Source organism: Orcinus orca, chromosome 3 (genome assembly GCF_937001465.1).
Source record: "Orcinus orca chromosome 3, mOrcOrc1.1, whole genome shotgun sequence".
NCBI classification, from domain to species: domain Eukaryota; kingdom Metazoa; phylum Chordata; class Mammalia; order Artiodactyla; family Delphinidae; genus Orcinus; species Orcinus orca.
In genome coordinates, this window is record NC_064561.1 from 93539410 (window position 1) to 93561285 (window position 21876).

Sequence of the window (21876 nt, forward strand, 5' to 3'; positions counted from 1 at the left end):
GGCAGCACCCGTGCAAGGCAGAAGACAGCGACGCCGAAGCGGAACACAGCAGCCGTGCGCAGCGGCCGACACGGCTGCGCATTATATAGTTCCCTCTCCGCGAGGCTAGCGGACGCCGGCAACCTCGGCGCACGCCTGCGCACTGCATTCTTCCCGCTTCCGACAAGATGGCGGAGGCCAAGTAGCGAGGGGGCGGGGTGTGGCCGCCGGAAACCCGGCCGCTGCTGGGGCGTGGGGAGGGGAGCTGCGGTTGAAGGCCCGGGAGCAGCGGGCTGAGGCTGGCAGGATGCTGTTCCTGGGAAGCATTGTTGGCTACCGGTAAGGAAGGCGAAGCACAGAGTTGCCTTCCCAAGCCCCCCGGTGCCCCCTATGTACGCCTCTCTCGGCTCGGGTCCGGTCGCCGCGTTGCCTGCTTCGGTACCACCCTGTCCTCTCGGGTCCTGGAGCTCCGGCGGCGGCAGGGGCTGTGTCCGGCAGGAGAGGAAGCGCCGGGGCTGCGTCCGTTCTTCTGTCCGCGGGGCGAACGTTTGGCAGGTGAGTGAAGCTGCAAGCTTCGGCGTCTCCTCCTTTGGCAGACCTTTGTCGGCTTTGCCCCGCCGTTACTTAGACCCTAGTGGTGCTCAGCCGGACCCTGCCGCTCCCTTGTGTCCACGTCCCACCCCCTCCCCGCCCCGCGCCCTCTTCAGGCCTCCAGTTGGCCCCTGGCTTTGCAGGTCCTCCGTTCTCACCCAGTGGGTGGGGGTTGCGACGCCTGACGCCCTCTGCACCTTTCCTGGCTCCTAGTGAAGCGTCAGCCCTGCAAGCGGTCTCTTCTTCGCGTTAGGTGGGTGGGTCGTCCTCCTGTTTTAGTCGCCTCCCCATCTTCCTGGTTTCGTTCTTGCTTCCTTTAAAAGTTTTTAACTGGGGAGCTTAGCCGATAGCCTGGCTTACAGAGTTACAAAGAAAAAGCTTGTTATCCAGAGGCCAGTGGATTTTGTTCACCTTGTTAGGGGAATCCAGTCCCCAGGAGACTGGGATGGTTTGGGAGAGTTTGACTCCTTGACCCATCGAACTCCTGCAGAGTTGAGGAATGGTGCCGGTGATGGCAAATGATTGATCATCTAAATTAATCTTTTTCTGACTATCGCAAATCTGGTCTGTAAACTTTGGGTGGGGGACGTAAGTGTTCTAGATCTAGGGAAAGAATTGGGAAGTGTTCGTTTCTTAAAAAGAAGGCTTTATGAATGTAAGAAATGTTATAGTACAAGAAAGGGTGATTTAAGTGATTCTTTTATTCAGTGTTAGCTTACATTGTCCACTGAAGCCTTAGAATCCCGTACTGTCCAAGCCCTTTGTTTTATTTAGAAAGGACTAAAATGGAGAAAAAGCTTTTTAAACTCAAAACGTCTCAAATTTCTTGAATTCTCAGTTGTTGCTACTACTTAACAATCTTTATAGTACTTGATATTTTCTGTTAAATTTAGCCTGTGCCAGTCTTATTTCTTCTTCCTTTAATATTGGGGCAAGAGTAGTCAGAATTATTGGTGTAAGAAGTTGTCCTAAATAACATGGTACCTTGCCAGAGTTCATAAGTGCAAACTGCAGGATCGAAGTGGTTGGGGAGGAAGTTGCCATGGCTGATTCTCCCATCTTTTCCTGTAGTTGGATAATGTGTCAAGAGCCCCAGAATGGTAAAAATGAGGTTATAAATATAAATGGCATCTTATCCATTGAGATTGCAAATGGGTGGACCTTTTAAAATTAACATTAAATTGAGTGATATCATTTTGTTGAAGCTCTGCTAGATGCTCTCCAAAGTTATTAAAGCACAAACTATCCTTGCCCTATTTGAATTCTATACTAAAAATCTTTAACAGGTGGGTTACAATTGGCTTGACAGATTTTTTACTTTTCATTCTTCATGACACACATCTGCCTTACCCTTTATTGTAGACTTTTGACTTTGGAGCTAGAATTGTTCATTTTAAAAGGAGAGGAGGTAGTTTAATGTTTGATTCCTGTATGGGCTAATTAATTCATTTGTTTGTTGCTAGCCTTCACTTTTCTACAACCAAGGACTGCATGTTTTTAGAGCTGGTCGTCTCTCAGTTTTGTGCTTTAAGCTGAAAGGATGTAGGACTGCTGAGCCCCAGTCAGTGGCTCACTGCCCCGGGCATTGTGTTGAGACCTTTCTGGCCACAAACAATCACTCTTCCACCTTAATGGAACCTGTTTTCTCTCTCTTTCTCTCCCCCTCTTCCTCTCTTTAGGAAAACACCCCTCTTTGTCTCTCTATTCATTCAACCCATTAGCCTACTGCTGCAACTCATTTGCCTCCCTGTGTAACTAGGATCCCATGGTCATCAGTTTTTACCAAGCTGTCATTGATGCTTTAGAATGCTTTACTTTCTGTAGATTTATCTTTCTAGTCCCCTGTCCTGAACAAGTCTCATCGCTAGCTTTGTCAGTTTGACCCCAGAAATCCTGAAGGATACAAGAGACAGTTATGTGAGGATATTGGTTTGCTTCCATACCAATTAGTGTTCTGCTTATCTGCTGGATCTTTAGTGTTGATTGTGTTCCTTTTTGTCTTACTTCCTGAAGGTTTTTATAGCAAATAACTCTTAACTTTCCTGAGAAAAATCTCAGCCATCTGAGGTATAATCTTTTCTATCTTGGTATCATTTCCTTATTTACTCATATCTCAAGAGAAGAAATGTCCTTCCTTTTTTTTAAAGAGCAACCTTCTCCAGATGTGTCCACGATCATCCCTCTCCATCTTTCTTTCTCCATAATTGTCCAATATCACTCCTTTTTCAGTCTCTCCCTCTCTAGCCTATATACATGTTTATGTATACCTTTTCCAGGGCTACCAAAATACAGTGCTCTGTGCTGTGCAATTCAGGGGGGCCAGTCTGAATCTTGAGCCTGTTGTGCCACTGTATTTTTACTCTTTAAGCCCAGGAGCCTTTTATAGTAGGAAGAACATTGATTTTTAAGCCACATAGATCTGGTTTTGAAGTCTGCTAAAACCAATTTACTGGCTATGTGTCTGTGGGCAAGTTACTACTGAGACTCTATTCTTTATCTATAAAATAGAATGTTACAGTTACCTCACAGAGTTGTAATAGAAGGAGTTTAACCCATGTTACATGTCTTTCCAAGGGTTTGGTACATTATGGAGTTCTTAAAAATATAAATTATTCTTTCTTTTACACTCTGACTTCCTTTACCATTTCAGCACTGAAATTGCTTTTTTAAGTCACCTATGACAGTCTAATTACCAAATCTAATGGCCTTTCCTCAGTCATCCTTGGTTTCCTTAGACCATTTTTGAAATACATTCTATAGGAATAAAATCTGATTTCTTGGTTCTTGTGCATTGTACTTCCTGATTCTCTTACTTCTCTGAAAACTTCTTTGCATTTCCTGCACTGTCTTGATTTTGCTCTCCCCGCTAAACATAGCTGTTTCCTACATCAGTTAGGATGCAAACTGAACGTAAAAACAAAAGAAATGTATTAGCTCAGGTAATTGGCAAGTGCGTAGGTAGAATTGGTTTAAAGAGTAGTTTGTTCATAAACTTAGCTTTGTTATCAGGGCAGAGGTTCTGGTTTTCTGCTTTTCGCTAAACTTTGTCCTCCTGTTTGGGCTTCATGCTCAGACTGGCTTCCCTTCTAGAAAAAGACAGGTGTCGGCAATGCTCGAGTTAAACTCTTCTTCATTGACTTTCAAAGAGAGAAAGCTTCTCTTCTAGCCTTTGCCCAAAAGTCCTAAGCTTTACTTTGATAGAACAAATGGAGAAGATCATGCTGCCAAGTCTGTCACAATAGCTTTGTCAAGAGGGATGGAACTATTCTAATTGGCCTAATCAGTGGATAAATCCCATCTAAAATGAGAGGGAGGTGGAATGGATCATGGGGAGATAGCAAGCGTTTTCAGGGGTTTCTTTGCTTTTCACTGTGTTCTCTTGGTGATCATGTCCTCTCTTAAATGATGTAAGTCATCATTTTTGTGTGTGTGTTTCTCAGTGCTGTAACTACTTCCCTTCTACCTCTTGCTATATATATCTCTACCTTAGATGTACTAATTTAAGCTTACCTCATACCACACTGAGTCAATTTGATTTCCATCCACCTACCGTCACCTAAGGTGTTTACATGCGCATGTGTGAAGGTATATATATATTCCTTTTCCTCCTGATTTCCTTTTTCTAACCACCTTTCTCTCAGCCACCCAGTCTTGAAACCTTGTAGTCATCTTGGTTCTTCTCCCACTTTCATTCAGATATCAGAGCTTGAACATACCTTATATTAGTTTGGCCCCAGGTTACGTAATACTGAACTAACAGTGATTTAAACGGTATCTTGCATAGAAAGAAGTTCAGAGTTGGAGGATTCCATGGTGAGTCAGTTTAACAGCACAATGATGTTATCAAGGATCCAAATGCTTTTAATCTTTATCCACAGCTGCTGACCTTTGTGCTCAGGTTTATCCTCTCATGGCTGCATGTTGCTCTTTCTGATCCAGGCATCACTTTCTTACATAGCCACCAAAGACAGGAGGAAGTTTGCCCTCCCATCTCTTGATGAGGCAAGTAAACCCTTCACTGAAGCCCTGTATCAGATGTCATCCTGGCATGCTTATGCCCTAGTTGCAAGGGGGCTGGAAAAACCAATATCTGGCATTTCAGTCTAGAAGGAAATTAGGTGAATGGCTACAGGGAAGGTAACCAACAATGTCAGTGACATATCTTGATAGTATTGTATGGAGAAGTAAGCTTAAATAAATGAGAATTTTCAGATAGTATTAGCAAACTTAAAGCAATGAGTTGATATAAGCTATACATGGGATTTTGGCCAATCATTAAGATAGTCATAGATGACTGATTAAAATTGGATTATTATATAAAATTAGGATATTTGAGTGGTATATCCCAGTTATTTTAAGGTTGTTGTTAAGTACACTTACGCATGCACTGTGAGAAATGGATATATATATAACAACTATTAGGGAATAGATTTGTGGTTCCCCTTGGAGGTGGGAGGTATTTGGAAATATATGGGGATATTTTTGGTTGTCATAGTGATTGTGAGGTCCTACTGACAATTACCAGGTAGAGACCAGGTACACTGAGTGTCCTGTGATGTTTGCCCACAAAATAAGAATTGTCCCTTCCAAAATGCCAGTAGTACCCCTATACACTGAAATAGCAAATGCTTTGGTTTTTGAAAGAATTCACTGAGACTCATCTGTATACTTATATTACAAGTGACAGAAAACCAAATTCAAACTGCTTAAACAGTAAAAGGCATGATTAGATCTTGTAATTGAACTTCAGCTAGGGCTTCATCCAGCCTGAAATCATCAAGGACTTGGCTCAATTTCTCTGTGATTCGTTCTGCTCTGTCATTCCCCTTGTTTTGATTTCATTCTCAAGCTAGCTTATCTCATGGTAGCAAATTACTGTAACATTTTCAGACTTAATACTCTCATTTCATATATAAGGTAAAGTGAAGAATATCTTTTGTATTTGATTTTGCAAGTATTTGTTGATTACTTCCTCCATTATGTTACAACTTATATATCTCTATTACATGTCATACTCTATGGGTATTATTTTTATCTCACAAACTACCTTGTCTTACTATCTTTGTATTCTTAATGTCCAGAATACTCTCTGGCTTAATGGTACACAGTAACCATTTATGGAAAGAATTAATGAATGATGGAGGAAGGATATGGGAAGGGGCAGGGAAATACAAGAAGGCCCCATTCCTTCAGTAGTTATTAATTGAACCTTGAATTATGAACATTGTACTCCTTCTACCACCAAAGTATGTGTGTAATGCTCTTGTGATTGCATATGAATTCATTTGAAAGCCTTACTGAATTCTAGTAGTGTTTTGTCATTATTTTCTCAACAAAAATAAAACCAATTACCATCATTCATTCATTCAACAAATATTTTTGAGAGCCTGCTGTTTGCACATAATGTGACAACAGTGGGAAACAAAACAGAGCCTATGCTTTCTTTGAGCTTAAATGTTAGTGAGGGAGACAGTAGACATTATACAGGTGTGCACACTCATTCACACACACTCACTCACACACATCAGGTAGCTAATAGGCTTTGAAGTAAAATAAAATAGGTTTCAGGGGATAAAAAGTAATGGGATACTACTTCAGCCAGGTTGGTGAGGGAAGGCTTTTTGAGAAGCCCTTTGAGCTGAGAGACCTGAATGAAGTGGAGTAAGCCATGGAACTATCTGGGGGAAAATGTTCAGGTAGAAGAAGCAGCGACTTCTAAGATAGAAGTAAGTGTCTGTGGCATGTTGGAAGAACAACACAGAGGCTAGTGTGGCTGAAGTAGAGAGAGAAGGGGAGTGTGGCAGAAGAGGTGGTAGGACAGGTACACAGAGGTTAGATCAAGTAGGGTTTTGAAGGTCATTTGAAGACTTGATTTTATTGTGTGAGATGGAAACCATTGAAGGGTGTTAAGCATGGGAATATCCAGGTTTGACTTGTTTTTTGAGAGGTTTTACTCTGGCTATGTGTAGAAAATTGATTGTATGAGGCAAGAATGGAAGCAGGAAGACCAGTTAGGAAAATCTTACAGTAATCTAGGTTGGAAATATGGTGCTTGGGCAGGGTTGTCGTGGTGGAGGGCCAGAGAAGTGGTCAGATTTGTGGTATATTTAGAAAGTAAAGTAATGAGAATTCATTGATGGAATTGATGTGGAGTGTGAGGGAAAGAGAAATAAAGGATGACTCCAAATTTTTTGACATGAGCAACTGGTTGAAAGATGGTATATCTTATTGAGATAGAGACTATGGGGCAAGGGTTAAGGGTCGGTGGGAAGCAGGTTTGGAAACTTAAATCAGGAGACTTGTTGTGGATGTGGCTTTGTTTGAAATACCTATTACATAGACCAACTGGAGACATTCAATAGGTATATATATTCAATGCTAGAGATAAACATTTGGAACATTTGGCAACATTTGGAAATTATCAGTGTATAGATGGTATTTAGGGCCATGGGACCAGATGAGATCACCTGGGGAGTGAGAATGGAATTCATGAAACATTTTGGTACTAAAAATGGGTTCTTATATCGAAGATTAGGAGCTACTGTTTTGGACAATAATAGTTACAGCATCCCAAGTATGGAGAGGGTAGTGAGTAAATCTCTGAGAAAGAGGTGGAACTTGACCTGGACTTCAAAGGATACAAAGGATAGAAAAGGCTTTTTTCTTCTATCATGCCAAGCATAGTGCCTGGCTTGTGGTGAACAGTCTAAGGTGCTGGTGAATGAACAAAAAAGCATTTAGGCTGGGGAACAGCTTGAGCAGAGGTATGGCAGCAGGCAAAGTTTACAGTGTTTTAAAAGAAAGTCAGAGAACTAAAGAAGACAGTTTGTGTTGGGCGAGTAGTGAAAAGTAGGATTGGGTTAGTCTGTTCAAGGCTTTAAATGCTAAAATGCCAGTTATATTCAACCCTATGATCTAATGATTTTCAACTCTATTTCAGTTGTTAGCACAGTGCCTCTTAGTTCCTGGCCTCTAATAGATGCTTAGTAAACATTGAATAAGTGAATGTGGAATTCCCAACATGTAAGCTTTATCTTTACAGTATTTTCTCTCTCTCAATAAAGTATACTGGGTTGCAAAGTATAGTAAGTCATATGGGGATAACCTTATGTTTGCTTCGATTTATTATTATTTCTAATGATAAGCTTTAAAAACAGTTATATTTTATTATTGATATCAGATTACTTGTGACATCTCGCAAAACTGGTCAGAAAACACCAGGGTTGGCAACACCGAGGTAGAAAAAAGGCTGCTTAAGAAACTGAGGAGCCATTAGCAGTCTTATATTCAGAGACTAACAGTTATTTTGTTTTTATAGGAATAACTACTTGAAGCCTGTTTATAGATCATTTTCTCCTTTAGCTGTCAAGGAGCAAACTGTTGTACAATTATGGGAATGTTATTAGCAAGAAAATTGGAGATGATATATCTTTGAGGATCTAATTAAAGTTATAATATTTTAAATACTAAATAATTAGAAATTATCTCTGTTCTAAGTAATTAGCATATCATAGACTACACAATTTAAATGTTAGAAAATAATTTATCTGAATAAAATCATACTGAGATAAAAATTGAAATATTAAAGTTATATTTTAAAGTAACTTATTTAATATTTAGGATACTTTAGATTTGTGATTATTTTCTTCAGTTCTTTTTTTTTGGCTGTGTTGTGTCTTCGCAGCTGCGCGCGCGTTTTCTCTAATTGCGGTGAGCGGGGGCTACTCTTCGTCGCGGTGCACAGGCTTCTCATCGTGGTGGCTTCTCTTGTTGCAGAGCATGGGCTCTAGGCACATGGGCCTCAGTAGTTGTGGCATGTGGGCTCAGTAGTTGTGGCTCACAGGCTCTAGAGCACAGGCTCAGCAGTTGTGGTGCACAGGCCCATTTGCTCCGCGGCATGTGGGATCTTCCTGGACCAGGGCTCGAACCCGTGTCCCATGCATTGGCAGGTGGATTCTTAACCACTGCGCCACCAGGGAAGCCCCTTTTTCAGTTCTTATATACCCCTTTACTAAATTTTTATGTAGTCATTAAAGAAAATTCAGGAAATGCAATAAAAAGTACAGATTAAAAAAAAAGTACACACGACATTCATAAGCTTATCATATGAAGAAAACCAGTGTAGTTTTTGTCTCTCCCAACCCCTCCCTCCATCTTTCCCTACCCTCCCTCCCTCCCTCTCTCATTTTCTCCTTTGTCTGTGCCCAGCACTTTTCCCCCCTTTATAGTATAAACATGTGTATATATTTCTAATTTTTAAAAAATTAGGTTATATACATTTCTTGGAATATTTTGTAAATCTTATTTTTATTGACTGTGTAATAATCCCATTATAAAAATTATTTTTCTTAACTATTTCCTGTAGTTGGTTATTTAGTTGTTTTCTATTTTATTATCATATGGGCAATGAACATCTTGACACATTATGGATATTTTTTCTCTTTATCTTGGTCTTTTTCCTTAGGATAGGCTTATAGATGATGGAGTTAACTGGATAAGGCTTCATGGCCTTATTCAATTAAACATTTTTAAGGTTTATGAAACATATTGCCAAATTGTACAACGTTTTATAGGCCCAATAAATGTTAAGTGGTTTGAAAGTACGGTAATCATAACTGGGAAAAAATTAGGACCTACAGAGTTGCTGAGCTTTAGTGATAGCCTAGATCAACCTTTTGTTCATCTCCAAGTATTTCTTTCTTTTTTGTCTTTAACATATATTTCAAAGAGTACATAAAACATAACATGAAGAATTTAATGTGTTACTGTAAACACACATGAAGTCATTACTCTGGTCAAGAAATAGAGCACTGCCATCATCCCACAGATACTCTCCCTTCTGGTTCCTGATCTCAAAAGAGAAAGCTTGGGGCTTCCCTGGTGGCGCAGTGGTTGAGAGTCTGCCTGCCGATGCAGGGGACACGGGTTCGTGCCCCGGTCCAGGAGGATCCCACATGCCGTGGAGCGGCTGGGCCCGTGAGCCATGACGCTGAGCCTGCGTGTCCGGAGCCTGTGCTCCGCAGCGGGAGAGGCCACAGCAGTGAGAGGTCCGCGTACCGCAAGGAAAAAAAAAGAGAGAGAGAAAGCTTTTACTCTTTGACTCCAAGTATGTTTGCTGAATGTTCGTTTTCTGTTTTATTTTGTTTTTGTGAAAACCTTTATCATGTTAAAGAAGTTCGCTCCTATACCTAGTTTACTAAGAATTTTGTGTTTTGTTCTGTTTGTTTGAATTTAATGCTTTTTTTTGTTGCTGTTGAAGCTTTTCATTGCCATATGAATTTTCTCCTTTACTGTGTTAATATATTGAATTATATATTATTTAAAATGCTAAACCTAACCTGATTCCTGAGATAAACCTAATTTGGCTTTACCGTATTATTCTTTTTATATATTTCTGGATTCAGTTTGTTAATATTTTGCTAATGGTTTTGCATCAGTGTTCATGAGTGACGTGACCTATATTGTCCTTGTCAGGATTTGAAATCAGCAGTCAACATTATGCTAGCCTTGTAAAATGAGCTGACCCTCATTTTCTATTCTGGAAAAGTTTGTGTTCGACTAGAATTATTTTTTCTTTAAATTTTTGCGAGGATCTGGCAGAGAAGCCATCTGGGCTGGGAATTTAATTTGTGGAAAGGTTTTTATTTATTTTATTTAATATATGATTTGTGTTTATTTTACCATTTTTGCTTTCTTTTTTCCAATTTATGTTTTTAATTTTTAATTTATTTTTTGGCTGCATTGGGTCTTCGTTGCTTGCACGGGCTTTCTCTAGTTGCGGTGAATGGGGGCTACTCTTTGTTGCAGTGCGTGGGCTTCTCATTGCAGTGGCTTCTCTTGTTGTGGAGCACGGGCTCTAGGCACGCGGGCTTCAGTAGTTGCAGCACACAGGCCATAGAGCACGTGGGCTTCAGTAGTTGTGGCACATGTACTCAGTAGTTGTGATGCGCAGGCTCAGTAGTTGTGGTACATGGGCTTAGTTGGTCCGTGGCATGTGGGATCTTCCCAGCCCAGGGATCGAACCTGTGTCCCCTGCATTGGCAGGCAGATTCTTAACCACTGCACCACCAGGGAAGTCCCAGAAAGGTTTTTAATTACTAATTTGATTTCTCATTTTTAAGCCTATTCAGGTTTTCTGTTTCTTGATTATTTTGGTATTTCCCCCCTAAGAGGTTGTCTTTTTCATCTAAACTTTTAAATTTACTGACATAAAATTGTTTATAGTAAATATCATTAACCTTTTAATGACTGCAGGAAAGAATTACCTTCTCATGTCTGCTATAGGCTTTATGTACGTTTTCTTTTTCCTTTGTAAGTCTCACTGGAGATTTAGTAGTCTTTCAAAAGAACCAAATTTTGACTCTTTCTGATCCTTTTTATAAAATTATATATTTGTTCTCTATTGCATTGATTTCTGCTCTTTATTTCCTTCCTTCTACTTTTTTGGGATTTACTTTTTTGTTCTTTTGCTAACTTCTTGTAGATCACTATTTTTCAGCACTTATTCCTTTTAAATATATGCATTTAAGGCTAAGCATTTCCCTCTAAGCACTGTTTTAGCTACCTCTATTATTCAAATTTTAATATGTAGTACTTTTATAATTCACTTTAAAATGTTTTCTTATCTTCATTGGTGTCTACTTTGACTTTTGCATAAGCTGAAAGTATTATATTTCTCAATTTCTGAACACATGGAGGTTTTCTGATTATTTTTGAATTTGTTCCTTATTTCTAACAATATAACAATGTAATCGGAGACCACTTTCAGTGTTTCAGAGGTCTGACTTCAGACCTTTAAAATTTGAGAACTACACTATGGCCCAGTATATTATCTTTTCTTTCTCTGCAGTTATTGAATTTGGTGTTCTATATATTTCCATTAGGTCATGCTTTTCAGTCCTGTATTTCATATCTTCAGGATCATTAATGACCTTTGTTTGCTTGTATTAGTTACAGACAAGGATGTGTTAAAATATCCCATTTACGACTGTGGACTTTTCCCCTTGTATTCTTTCAACTTTTGCCTTATATAGTTCAGACAGTGTTAGTAGGTGGGTAGAAATGTGTAATGGTTATATCTTCTTAGTGACTTAACATTATGAAGTATTTCTCTTTTATTCTGAAAGTACTTTTTGCATTAAGGTCTAGTTTGTCTGGAATTGATACAAAAGTACCAGCTTTCTTTTTATTATTGTTTGCATGGTTTATCTGTTTCCATTCTTTTACTTCCAATCTTTCTGTATTACGTTTTAGATGTGTCTCCTGTGACGTGATTGGGTTTAAATCTCCCATATTATCATGTACTTTATGTCTGCCCTATTTGTTAATTGTTCCTCTTTCTCTACTTTCTTGCCATCTAGATGAGGTGGCTATTCTATCATTTTACATTTTTCTCCTTATTATTTGGAAATTATGACTTCTTTTTCTCTTTTACTAGTTATTCAAGAAATACAATATACATTTTATAAAGTCTCATGTTAATCAATGCCTTTATCCTCTTCTCAGATGATACACTTTAATTATATTTACTTGCAGCCCTACTTATATAGTATTGTTGTGCATTTTAATTCACTCTTATTTATTCTCTTTCTCATTGTTGTTGTTATTGTTTTATACCGTCCATATTCAGTTCAGGTTAGTGCATGTGTCTACCATGTCATTACATTTCCTATGATCTTCCATTTAGGGCCATTTTCCTTGATCTTGAGGACGGTGAAACACACTCTTTAGAATTTCCTTTAGTCTGTTTGCCTGGAAATGTCTATTTTACCACATTCTTGAAGGATATTTTTGCTAGGTACAAAATTCTAGTTTAGCAGCTATTTCAGTACATGGTAAGTTGGTGGTTACTTTATTTCAGCACATTCATTGCTGTTGAATCCTCAGCTCTTTGTGTCTCATTTTCCTTAAAAAAAAAAATCTGACATTTTCCTTTGGATGCTTTTAAGATTTTTATCTTTGTCTTTTGTTTTCTGTTGTTCTATTATGCTGTGATTAGGCAGTGGATTCTTAGGGCTTCATGAATGTGTGGATTGGTGTCTTTTTCAGTACTAGAATTTTTATTTGGTTCTTTTTCAAATCTACCATGTCACTTTTTATAATTTTCAGTTTCAAGCAAAAATAGTTAAGCTCAACTTTTATACCCTTGAATGTAGTAAGCATAGTTATTTTTCAGTCTGTGTCTTATGATTCCAATATTGTTAAGTTTTTGTGGATTTGATTCTGTTGTCTGTTGTAGAAATAATTTGATGTATAAAATGAAGTGAATTTTTCTCTAGAGAAGATTTTCATTTGCTATTGCGAAGAATATGAGACCATCTTAATTCAATTTCAAATGTTTACCTTTTCTGGACCACCATCTGATTCTTTGTTACTCTTCTTAGGGTGCATCCCTTTGGGGTCCCTGCCCAAAGACAAGGGCATTTTTATTATCGTCCTTACCTTCGGTGGGTCCCAGTCTCTGACTTTTGTCCCCCAGTCCTGCAAGGCAGGCAACAAATTATAAAGCTCAGCCTCTTAAATACTTTTTTTTTTTTTTTTGCAGTACGCGGGCCTCTCCCTGTTGTGGCCTCTCCCGTTGCGGAGCACAGGCTCCGGACGCGCAGGCTCAGTGGCCATGGCTCACAGGCCCAGCCGCTCCGCGGCATGTGGGATCTTCCCGGACCGGGGCACGAACCTGTGTCCTCTGCATCAGCAGGCGGACTCTCAACCACTGGGCCACCAGGGAAGCCCTTAAGTACTTTTTTATTGGCAAACCCACAAAAGGCAAAAGCTGAGCTTACCTGTAGAGAACAACTGTATGGACCCAAGTGGGGAAAGTGACGATGGGGGGGAGGTGGTGGTGTGATGAATTGGGAGATTGGGATTGACATGTATACACTAATATGTATAAAATAGATAACTAATAAGAACCTGCTGTATAAAAAATAAATAAAATAAAATTCAGAAATGCAAAAAAAATAATAGACACACACACACACACAAAAAAAAGCTGAGCTTACCTTTCTGAGTTTTGACTTCTGGTAAATTTGAACTAGTGATTCATTCCTCACTATGTTGGTAGTTATTTGATGGTAAATTTGAACTAGTGATTCATTCCTCACTATGTTGGTAGTTATTTGATGGTTTTAAGATTATTTTAATATTTTGTCTAACTTTTTAAGTTGACTTCAGAAGGACAGTTGGTCCGAATTGTGTAGTTTGCTACTTTTACAAGTGGAAGTCCAACTATTTCTTTCACTAACTGTTCAAGGAGAACTTGACGTTTCTGTTAGTCATTCCTTTGTTTTAAGGCACATTTTGTGGTACAAATGAGATACCTGGGAAAGGTAAACATTAAGGTATGGTTGCCTTTTAATACTTTAACATGTGTTGCAATAATCTTCAGTTCTTATTACTTTGCAAAGCTCCAGAGGAAGGAGGCAGACAGTATTTTATTTGATGGGAGAAGTCAGAAATACTTGTAGTATGTGGGTAGTGCTTTGAGGTAGGAATTGTCCTTTGTGTGAGCAAAGAGAATACAAAGTGAACATTTTTGAAGTGGAGATGTGTGAAGAGGGAGGGAGAATGCTCTGAACTGAGGAGGGACTGCAAACAAATTTGTCCTTTAGTATTCCTGTTGGAAGTGGGGTGCATTTCTAATAATTAATGCAACAGCTCTCTATATGTCATGTTTTATTTTTAATTTTTAAAATATTTTTTGGTATACCTCAGGGACAGAATATAACTTTTGAATCTTTTTACTCACATCTATTTAAACTATTATAGGTACAATTTGCATTTGATTTCTGAGATTAAATCTATTAAATAGGTTAAACACACAGGTTAGAAATCACACTAGGCAAACTAAATTAGTCTTTACATAAATTGACTTTCTTCTGTGGTTGCAAGGATGTTGAAAATTTAGTATAACATACCAATATATTTTTATTTTAAAGACACATTTGGTGTTAATCACAGCTCTTAGTATGAAATGCCATCCATCACTTTACATTACAATGTGATTACATTGGGGCATCAACAAAATACAAAAGCAGTTCTCTTTTAAGGAAACCTAGACTTCTTGTATTTGTTTACTTGATTCTTTCTTTTTTTCTCTCTGCTAAAAGAAAATAAGTTGAAGATTCTTGTTAATTATAGTTCCTTCACTTCCCTGCTATGTTAGATTTAAACAGTGGTTGTTTTTGGTTTGCTTACTTCCCTTCAGAAAACTGAAGGGTGAAATGAGGTGACAGAGAATTTTAGGAATCAGTTCTCTCATGTGTGCCCCTTTCCCACACCTTTCCCTTTTTAAATATGTGAAAACAGAGGTCCGAGGTAGTCTGGGTGACTTGATTTGCCTAAAGTTACACTGAACTGATACCCAGATCTCTTCCTCATCATAGTTTCTTGAGGTTCTTTTCAGCCAGATGATTGCATTAGCTATACCAGACATAGATAAGATGATGATTTATCTGTAGCTATTAAGATCTGATAAGTTATTAATGCATCTTGATTAGCCACATGTTTATTGCAAATGCAATTAATTTTATACTTCCTAAACTCAGTTCGTGAGTCTAGTGTTTAATTTTGTAAAGTTTGCTGTCTGTGACTAAACTCAGGTGTGTCTGTCTCGGTATTCAGTCTCAGCATTTGTTAATGTCTGTGCTGTTCCTGAGTTGGACTCTTACATATATTTTCTGGAGATTTTTACTTCAATAATATCACCTGTAAAGCAACTCTTATGTTAGAGTAAGTACTTAAGACAGTGGATGTCATTTAAAAAATGACACTGTTCTACTATGGTAACACATTTAGCATATTTAGTCGTCGTTAAATAACTCGTTGCCAAAATCTACAATGCTTGCCACACATTTTCCCTGTTATATTCATCCATGTTCTTTAGAGCCTGATTTTAGTACCTCTGTTTAATTAGGCCTAGGGCATTTTCTCACTGTAGTCATTCTTTCATTTCTTCTGTCTTTGCTCTAGTTTCATTTCAGAGATGCTGATATCTTTTCTAATATTTCAATGGCATTTCTTGTATGGCTTTGGAGTTCTAACACAAGTTTTTCCTCTGCCTTCTCTAACAAACGTCAAGTTACGTATTAGTATCACTGAAAGATGATATTAGCTATCAGTTAAGAAAATAAACTCTGGTTGGAAAAATGTCACACTGGACAAAATATACAAATGTATTTTAATTATGTGCTCATTTAGTGCTCAGTTATGTGCTCACTCATATCACATCCTGATGAATTACTGAGTTGGGTCTCAGTTAAAACTAAGTTTGAATTTTCACAGAAATTTAATGCTTACTCAAAAACCAAAAGCCATGTGGGAGAAAAATCAGTTCTGTTGTACCAATATAATGTGTTATGCCAGCTTTAAAATCCAGCTTTGCTTCACTTTTATAGAAGAATTTACATTCTATCTGTTGGAAGTACATATTGGTAGAATTTTTTTCCCACAACTTAATGATATTTTATGATGAGTTGCCACATACTATGATTTCCTATTAGTTATATTGGACTAATGAGATTCTTCATTTAGTGTACAGTTAGGTCTTTGACAAAAAGTTTTTAATCTCAATTCTGATAACAATCAGCTAATTAAATATTATTATTAAGACCTTGAGGACTGGACTTGAACCATGACAGTTTTCTTGCCAAAATGTAAGGAATTGAAAAGAATAGCTGAATGGGGAAAAGAGTTCTTCTCATCTTCTGTAAGCAGTGTTTGGTATACTGCTTTACTATATTCCTGAAAAAAGTAGATTATTGTATGTAATTTTAAAAAATTCTGTTCTAATCTGTCTCACCATTGCTGAGTTGCGAATTAAAATCTTTTATTTGGCTTTTAATTGGTTCTTAATGAAGTTGCGTAAGGCACTGTGTAAACCTAGTAGTGGAGGCTTCTGGTTTTATTACTTAGGTTACCTATATTCATCATTTAATTTAAGTTTGGGGTATTTTACACAGTTTTCGTCATATCTGACACTTATGTCTCATTATATTTGTCCATTTTTTATTGAAATTAAGGACCAACCAGTGGCACAGGAAGACATGTCTTTGTTAAAAGTAAATATATTTAGGTTTCTAAATCAGAAGTAATTTGCTTTTCTTCACTGGAAAATGAAACCTGGATTCAAGTCTGGCTTGGCCTTTAACTAGATCAGGACAAATCACTGACCTTCCTGTGATTTAGCTTTTTCGTCTACGAAATGAGGACATACTACGTTTGTTTGTTTGTTTGTTTATTTGTTTAGGCTGCGTTGGGTCTTCGTTGCTGTGCACGTGCTTTCTCTAGTTGTGGCGAACGGGGGCTACTCTTCATTGTGGTGCGGGGGCTACTCTTCATTGCTGTGCAAAGGCTTCTCATTGTGGTGGCTTCTCTTGTTGTGGAGCACAGGCTCTAGGCACGTGGGCTTCAGTAGTTGTGGCTTGTGGGCTCTAGAGCGCAGGCTCAGCGGTTGTGACACACGGGCTTAGTTGCTCCACGGCATGTGGGATCTTCCCGGCCCAGGCCTCGATCCCGTGTCCTCTTCATTGGCAGGCAGATTCTTAACCACTGTGCCACCAGGGAAGCCCCATACAACGTTTTAACTATGCTTTTTTTCAAATATTTTTCTAAAGTGATATAGGAACAACTGTCATAACTTTTCTAAGGCAGATCTACATACACAATTTTAAAAATCATATTTCTCTTTTATGTTATTAAAGCCAGATTGTTTCTTATATCTTCTTGGTTGTTTCCGGAGTTGTAACATGTAACGTGCCTCTTGGCCACAAACCTAAAGGTAGCCACTAGTAAGATACTGAGATAATGTCTTACTTGGTACACTTTAAAAAGTAATGAGCATGATTTTGAATAAGTACTGAAGTTGTTTTAGGTTTCTCTTATTTTAAACATTAAAAAATGTAGCTTTGTCAGGTAAAGAGACTTTAAATTTTATATCCTTGAGCAGATGTTACATGCATGTAGTATACATTTCAAAAAGTACAAGAGAAAATGAAATGAAATGAAAATAAATTTCCTACCCCTGTTCCTTAGTTGCACACATCCCCTGCACAGAGGCAATCGCTGTTACCAGTTTCTTGTTTAGCTTTTCAAAGTACAGTCCACAGAAACCCAAATCTCACAAACATAGCTGTTGGATATTCTTCAGAAGGGCAAATATATATTGTGGTAAAGTCTAATTTGTGCTTTCATCAGAAAGTAGCATTCTGGAACATGACATACTTAAGAATTTAAATTATAATGATAACTCATTCAAGCTCCAGAACAGTTTTTCACTTCAGAAATTACAAAGCAGATACTGGAAAAGGATAAAAAGCTTTCTACTTAAATCTGATTATCCAGTACTTCAGTGTGGAAATCCTACTGGTTTGGAGTTTAACAAAAGCAGCCCCATGATTGAAGATAATTCGGAGAAATCTGACAAGGATGGCTCATTTGCTAGCTACCCAAGAAGGTGTTTGTGAGGAATTTCCATTGTGGGTTAGAGTAAGGTGAGAGAATCTGTGTGTTTTGCCTATTCCCTGTCTACATGAGCAACAAATGTTGACTGGGGCTAGAGGATCTGCTTCTAAGGTCACTCACTCACTCATTTGGCTGGCAAGTTGTTAGTGGTTTGGGCCCCATGTTGGCCTTTCCATAAGGTTACCCTGAGTATCCTTATAACACAGAGGCTGGCTCCAGAGTAAGCAATTCAGGAGACCAAGGTAGAAGCTACAATGTCTTTTATGACCTAGCCTCAGAAGTCACACACTTCTGCAGTATTTTACTGGTCACACAAGTCAGCTCTATTCAGCATGGGAGAGCACTGTACAAAGGCTTGAATAGCAGAATTTAAAGATCATTAGAGATAATCTTGGAAAGTGGCTGTGATACTTCCCAACCATAGCCCCACACCCCATTTAAATAAGTATTGGATCAGGAATCTTATATTTGGTGTTTATGGTAATCTCAAGGTGAATTTATGCAAAAAAAAAGTAAGGCTTTTAGAACGCTGCACACCTTTCTATTATTTATGCACTGCTCAGGAAAATGCCTGTTTGATTGCCAAGCTTTTCACAATGATTTATTTTTTATTATGTTTGATGCCTGATAAGAACAAAACTCACATAATCTGGGAATATCTTTAGATACTAATTCTGGCTTCCTCTTAGAAATTGTAGGATACATCCTCGAGCTTTAACACAGTGCTGAAATCTTCACTACCTTCTATTGATGTTACTGCTTAATCTAGCCATTGGATCCAGGTGTCATTCAGAAACCTGACTGGATATAGGGCATCTTTCATTCACAAAGTAATGAATTCCGACTATAGTCTTCAGAGATTTTAGGTGCTGGCATACTTACGCTGCTAGAATAGTATGGAAGAGTAAGGCTGCCACTGTAAGAGAAAAAAAAATTGCCCTTTGTGTTGTTTTTGAGAGAAATCTTTAGAGGAGTAAGAATTTGAAGATTTAAGTTTCGTAGGGAGAGGACAGGAAGATTTGTAGATCAAGTATCTGTTTAATTTAAATGTCTCAAATATCAAAGTGAAATAATCAGATAGATAGTTGGATATTCACAGAAGGGGGTTAGGATGGAGATACAAATTTGAGATTTAACATCATATAGAAGATGGTTAAAAGCGTTAGGAGTAGGTGAGAAAACAGTGAAGAGAGAGAGAGCAGTCCTGGTACAAGCCCTGAGGCACTCATGTTTTAGAAGACTAGTGAAGAGACAGATCCAATAAATGAAATTAGAGGGAGGAGGAAAACCAGGAGAATATGTCACTAGAGCCCAAGAGAAGACATCAATCAACTTCAGGTAGAAAAGAGTGATCTGCTTGGTCTAATGTTACTGAGAGGTTGTTGTACTAAGATGAGGGCAATGGATTTTGGCCACATGGTGGTCATTGGTGACCTTGATTTGAGCTTCAGGAGATTGTTGAGGATTAGGGAGGGCTAAAGAGTGAATTAGAGGTGAGAAAATAGAGACAGGAAGTGAAGGCCACTAGATCAAGAGGTTTGGCTGTGAATAGAACAAAGAAATGGTCATATCTAGTGGAGGGGGTGCGTGGAGGGGAGCTAAGGTCAGGAGAGGAATTTGTAAAGATGAGTAGTATTAGAGCATGTTTGTGTGTTCATGATAATGATCCAGTAGAGAAGGAGAAACTGGTTATACTGGAGAGAGAGGGGCTAATCAAAGGTTTTCTTGATTAGCTGGACTCCATTGCCCAAGTAAGGTATTGGTCTTTGATAGGAGCAGGGATGCTTTTTCTATTTTAATAGGAGAGAAGCAGTATAGGCATGGTAGGGAAATGTGAGGAAATTTCTCTTTAATGGAATGAAGTAGGTCTTCAACTGAGAGTGGCATAGGTAGGAAAATAGATGTTACAGGTTTGAGGAGAGAAAAAACGTGTAAAGAAGTTAACTCAAGTAGTGAGAAAGCAGACTTTATAGGAAACACAGTAGGCCTGTCAAGCGGTGTTAAATATTCTTCCATGTTTACAGTTGTGAATTTAAAGTGAAACCAGCCAGCCTCTATTATCTGATCATTCCCCCATCCCCACTCTCCCCAGCATGCAGGTGCGCGCATGCGCGCGCGCACACACACACACACACACACACACACACACACACACACACACACACACACACACACACACACACACACACACACACACACACACACACCTGCCCTGATGAAGGCATGCAAAAGTGGAATAGTTCATTCAGTTCAACCAGATTTGGGGTTTTACCAGGTAAATATAATAGAGGGAGAGAAGAATAAGGGGTTTGAGTGAAAGGGAATGGCTATTGTTGGGTCTAAGGAAGAAAGTAAAGACGAAAGTGATAGTGAAAATTGATGAGAACATTGGATTGAAGAAGCCAGTGAGGTAAAAGAATGTTGTATTTGGAGATGGTAGCATAAACTAGAGGGATAGGAAGTATGCTTCAGAGACTGAAACTTTGGGAATTGAGATTTTTTATTAAGATTTTGGAGTTGGTGAGAGTTGTCTTATCACTTCACAAGAGACTTTTTTTTTTTTAAAGAACTTTGCGTTCTCTATTGTAAAAGAACAAGTATCAAAAATACCTTTTCTATGAAAATTCCAAGTGTTTTAATTGAGCAGATCTAACTATTAGTTTGAATTAAATAGCAGACCTTCTTTGGGAACAGAATAAGAAAATGCCTTTTTCATATTGTATCAAGTACAGACTGGTTTGAGAATCAAGGTACTTACTGACTGCTGGTGTCTGTTGAGGAAGGTATTTGAATGTGAAATGAAATTTAGTCCAATTCTTAAGAAATCTTACTTTTTGCTTCTATAAAAGCTATGTGACAGTCCAACTAATTCTACCCAATCTTAGAGAACTTGGCAAAGCAAGTTTTTTAAAAGACTTAACAAAGTAAATATGAAGTTTTAGTTTTAAAAACAATCTATATTGAAAAAAGGAATTAAATGTATTAGTTTGTCTTTTTTTCTTTCTCTCTTCCCTCTTAGAACATAATGTTAAGTGTTCATGTTGAACTCTTACGAGGTGACTCATTCTCTTAATCTTTAAAATGAATCTATATATTAGATACTATTGTGGGTAGTCCAAGTCACCCAGAGGTTTCTGATTTGATTGACACAGTCCAGTAATGCAAGGTAGATTTTGTTTTTCCATTTTACTTAATAAGACATTTGGATTTTTAAGCCTATAATAGCAAACATTTATCTTCAGATATCCAGAAGTGAAATAATTTTATAGTCTGTACTGTGCCTTACATATTAAAATTCAGCATAACGCAAGAAGGAGAGAAGCTATTCAAAATGGAAGGAAATGGTATTATAGAATTAGGCAATACCATCTTCAGTTGGTATATACGGTATTGAAAAAGTCATTGCTTTCTCATTCAGGGTAACAATTTGGGGATATTGTGTAAGGATAAAAGTCTTAACCCAAGGATTTGGTTTAAGGTTCTAATAAATACACACCATTACTAGGCCATAAATTTATTCTTTCATATACACCAAATTTTGTTTTTAACGTCAATTTAAAAATTGGATTTTTTGTTATTAATGCTCATGTATTTCAAGGGGTAATTTGTGTGTTATAAATTGATAAATGATTTGTCAAGTAATCTAAGTATTTTATGATATTTTAAATGTTAAAATGATGGGAGTTTTAATTATATTTTGGGGGAAAGACTATTTTTAAAAAACTCATTCTGTGTGCACCTTTTTCTTGAATTCACAGTGATACCGTAAACATTTGGTGCTGTTTTGGTGACTTAAGTCACTGAAGTCTTTAATGTTAAAATGTTATCTTTATGAATAGGGTTTAT

General features: G+C 38.0%; 1 protein-coding gene across 10 annotated transcripts in view; it reads left to right on the forward strand.

Moving 5' to 3' along the window:
- Positions 1 to 232: 232 nt before the first annotated feature.
- APC (APC regulator of WNT signaling pathway) overlaps positions 233 to 21876 on the forward strand; it is a 141143-nt gene continuing 119499 nt past the window's right edge. For 5 of the 10 annotated variants that reach the window (XM_049707475.1, XM_049707479.1, XM_049707481.1 and 2 more), the window contains exon 1: positions 301 to 318. Coding sequence is in view for 4 of the 10 variants with exons in the window: in XM_049707478.1 (XP_049563435.1) it covers positions 370 to 534 (165 nt within the window). In the remaining 6 variants the exon portion in view is untranslated. Of the gene's footprint in view, positions 535 to 21876 lie in introns of all 10 variants that reach the window. The other 5 variants (XM_049707478.1, XM_049707480.1, XM_049707485.1 and 2 more) reach the window with 2 other exon arrangements.